Source organism: Impatiens glandulifera, chromosome 1 (genome assembly GCF_907164915.1).
Source record: "Impatiens glandulifera chromosome 1, dImpGla2.1, whole genome shotgun sequence".
NCBI lineage: Eukaryota > Viridiplantae > Streptophyta > Magnoliopsida > Ericales > Balsaminaceae > Impatiens > Impatiens glandulifera.
Genome location: NC_061862.1, coordinates 83386874 through 83391180, shown reverse-complemented (window position 1 = coordinate 83391180; position 4307 = coordinate 83386874). Strand labels below are relative to the sequence as shown.

The 4307-nt window shown below is 30.6% G+C and overlaps 2 protein-coding genes across 2 annotated transcripts; both read right to left on the bottom strand.

The window, feature by feature from the left end:
• Window positions 1-1188: 1188 nt before the first annotated feature.
• On the bottom strand, window positions 1189-1987 carry LOC124934568 (uncharacterized protein At2g29880-like). The gene is made up of 2 exons (XM_047475101.1): window positions 1709-1987; window positions 1189-1632 (listed from the first exon to the last, which is right to left on the bottom strand). The coding sequence occupies exons 1-2, from the start codon at window positions 1985-1987 to the stop codon at window positions 1189-1191; spliced, it is 723 nt and encodes a 240-aa protein (XP_047331057.1).
• Window positions 1988-2189: 202 nt separating this feature from the next.
• Window positions 2190-3387, bottom strand: LOC124934557. The gene is made up of 6 exons (XM_047475090.1): window positions 3220-3387; window positions 3011-3071; window positions 2840-2911; window positions 2671-2727; window positions 2531-2619; window positions 2190-2432 (listed from the first exon to the last, which is right to left on the bottom strand). Exons 1-6 carry the CDS (start codon window positions 3385-3387, stop codon window positions 2190-2192), a joined length of 690 nt encoding a protein of 229 aa, XP_047331046.1.
• Window positions 3388-4307: the final 920 nt, after the last annotated feature.

Genomic DNA, 4307 nt, shown 5'->3' with positions numbered 1-4307 from the left:
CCTTGATTTATGAGGTGAGTTCGACTTATATATCGATCGAATCCACTAGAGAATTCAGTTACAACTGCTCAAGTTTGAGTGGGAATATTAGTTCAAGAACCTAGGGTTAACGATTCACAAAACTAGGTTTAAAAAAAATAGAAATTCAAACATTTAGATATCCAACCTTAACTGTGCAATTAAACAAACCTTGTTGGGAATAATTTTATCCCAATCTTTCAATCAATCATGAGATTATAGCAAGATCCCCTTCATGCGACTTTGGCAAAATGATGGCAAAGTTGAGATGCTTGTTGCTAAGATTGAAAGCAATATTTGTGATTTTGTTCCTCTATCACGAAAGTGGTTACTGTCAAACTAAGAAGTCATTATGTTGACAGTTCTAACCCAATCATGTGTGCAAGCTATACCCCGATGCCTCACTCTCTAAATGGAGCAGCCCAATATGTGGTTATTAGAATCTCGGATGAAGACAAGAGGCCACACACATGTATGGTCAACAAACAACTACCCCAATACAGAGTCTAATAAAACGCCATAGAGAAAATGAATTAAAGTTAGCTCTAAATCATCCAAAGCGAGAAAAAGATACAAGAAGATGAAAACAAATAATAAGGGTAATAGGGAAGAGGAAAATAAAAAATCCAACATATATCCATTCTTGAATATCATGCCTTTTAATATAAGGGTGTGTTTGATGAGGGAGAATTGAAATTGGAATTGGCATTGGAATTCTAATTCCAATTCCATGAGAATTGGCATTGAATTACAATTCAATTCTTATGTTTTGGAAAATTATAGAATTGTAATTCAATTTCAATTCCCATGTTTGGAAAAATGATAGAATTGTAATTCAATTCCAATTATTTTGTTTGGAAGAAATTATTTTATGAACATAATTTTGACAAATAATTCAAAGTAACTTTATATCAATATTTTAAACAAAAATTCTAATAAGAAAACAACTTATTCAAACAAATTTTCAGCGAGACAATTTTTTTACTAAAAAATAGCATAACATCAAACAAGTTATAATAATATTTTGATAAAAGATCAAAGTAACATAGAAAAATGTATAATTTTGTATGCAATAAGTTAAAGTATCTCCCTACCCATATATGAGATAAAAATAGTCTTAATAACAAAAGAAACACAAAATAAGAAATTGGAAATCTCGTAACTTGATGATCACTTCTTCATTTGTAACAAAATCCATGCACGCCTCATACGCTCAGGGATTGTTTGAAACACTTCGTACTTCCTCTCGTTTGTTGTGAGTACATCAATAGCTTGTAGAAATTGTGTCTCCTCTAAGTCTGAAATTTTTGATAGTTCATCAAAAACTTGTTGAGCACTTGTCTTGTCAATATTGTATGCCTTACCAACCACGTCAGCCATCTTGGATATTGCAGTGACCATATCATTATGACGAGTTCTTTTAGAAGGTCGTTCTACACTAGTTGACTCTTTATTTAATTTTGAACAACTCTCTATATCTTCAAACATAACTCTTGCGCCTTCATCAGCCGTTTCAGCTCCACTTCCATTAGCTTTATCTTGTCCACAAATAATTGACAAATCTTCCCAATTTCCAACAATTTTACTTCTATAATGACTCGCATCTGGGTGTGCCTATAAACAAGTCACAAAAAATATATATATAAGTGTTATCTTAAAATAAGAATTCAAGCAACATAAATAAATATACCTTGACATAAGCTGTCCATACTTCTTCACCATCCACTTTCACCACTTTTCTATCCCAATCCCATCCAAATCCACTCGTACCAAGCATAGCACTTATAACAATGTAATGTTTATCCCAAGTCTTAAGTCGCGATTGTATATTTTCCCTACTAACATTAACATTACATTGATTGTGTAATGCACTAACCGCAATAGCATATGCAACAAATTTCCATCCGTTAGGAGGATGATTTCCCAAATTATGTTGCTCAAGAAATACATTTGTTAGCACATTATCCATCATTTATGTCCATTTGAGATACAATTTAGTCTTCATTCTCTTTATTTTTTCAAAATAGAGAGTGAAAATATAAGATTGATTAGAAAAGAGACCAACAAAGATTTTATATTGATAAAAGAAGATACACATCACCACAATTATATACTAGTTTAACATAAACTAAAACTGTTCAAGTAGATATGAAATCACTAAAAACATGTAACTAAGTTCTACCACTCCTAACTTGATATTGACTATACATCTCCATTGCCATATCATCCCTAAAATTTGTCCATTGACTACCACCTTGTACATTTGTTATGACATCTTCATAGTCCACATCAAATACTTCATTTGATTGTTGTGACAAATCATAATCAACCTCATGCAACAATGGATAATCCAATTCACTTGCAATTTCACGAATGTAGTTATGAAGAACACAACAAGCATTAATAATACGAACCTGTCATTCAAGTAAATTAATTATTGAAATAAATATTTGTGTATCTATGTCAAGAAAATAATATAACCAATTCTTATAATTATGTTATAAAAATTCACCTGTGTATTAGTACCAAAAAATAATGGTTGACGAAGTACTGCCCATCGTTTTTTCAGCAATCCAAATGTTCTCTCTACTGAATTTCTTGCTAAAGAGTGTCATAGGTTAAATAATTCCTTATAGTTAGAAGGACGATTACCATGACTTGACCATTCATTTAGGTGATAACGAGTAGAACGATAAGGAGCTAAAAATCCTGGAGTATTTGCATATCTAGCATCAACTATATAATAATTTCCTAAATAAAATTCAAATTTATTAGTATCTTCTTAATGCTACTAATATAAATAAATTTTAAAAAACAATACCAGTCGGCACAAGAAATGGATCCCTTTCTCTCACTAATGCACTTCGTAAAACTTTTGAATCTGATGATGAACCTTCCCATTCAGGAAGAACATAAAGAAATTTCAAACTCTTTCTATCACATACTCCCAAAACATTAGTTGTTATCTATTGTTTCCTATTTCGATATCTACCTTGAGCCTTAAGTGGAATAGTCATCTCAACATGTGTTCCATCCAAAGCTCCAAGACAATCCTAAAAAATTTAAAATCAAACTATATAATTTCTAAAATAATCTACAAACATATGTCAAACTTAATTTTGGTACTAACCTTGAACCACCTCCAACTTGATTAGGTAATCTTATAAAATTCTTACTTAAACTGAGAACCAAGCGTAGTACTTCATGAAAGCGCCTACTAATTGTCTCTAATGAACGAATATAGATACCTCCAAGCACCCGAAGTTTTACTCCATGTCCCAATACAAGTAAGAACATGGCTATAGATTCTTCAACCGTCACATTGCTATTATCTTGTAAACCTTTTTCACGCAACAATTCACAAAACATAGTGAAACTGTGTTTTATGAATCGTAATAAGTCAAAACAAGTTTTGTCTTTTTCTCCATATAATCTTTTTAACAATATTTTTCTTAATGCATTATTTTCCTTAGTGTCATATCGTGGAACTCTCGGTATATGTTGTTCTTGTAACCAATCCACAATTGCAATAGTGGTTTGAGTTATCACATCAAGAAGTAATATTCTTTTTTTACTTGTACTAAACTGTTATCATCCATTAAAAATATACCACGTTCTGCAAAATAAATAAAATTAAATAAGGTTTATATGTATCATATGCTGATTTCATATTTCACAATTGCAATTAATGGCGACCAATCCACAATTACAATATGGCGACCAAAAAGGTATTGAGGATGTGTTAATCTATCCCATGTTTCAAATCATCAACCAACTTACCTTCTATTTTATTCTAACTCCAAATAACCTGATTTAAATCTATTCTACTTAAAAACTAAGATTACATAAATTTAAACTTTAAAATAGAAAAACCATAAATACATTTAGAGTCAATCCTAGGCATCAAAATACTAATAAATAGTCATAATCTTACTAGATACTAACAAACATATTTATCAAACTAACACTTATCCTATTCTACATACTTTAATCTTACCATATGCCGCATGAATATTCATAATATTTCTTGATAATCATAAAGCATCACATACAAAACAAAGAGTCTACTACTATTCCACAAATACATGACATCACTCAAACCCTATTGCAAAATACCAGGATCTATCATTAGGATCAAATGTATTTTTCTAAATAAATATTTGAATATGAATATAAGTAAAAAAAAAATTCCGAGGAGATAAGATTTACAAAAGTAAGCTTGGAAGTAGTTTGGAAGTCTGATCATATAATATTCTCAATTAATAAAACTCAACGAAAGGAATATCTAA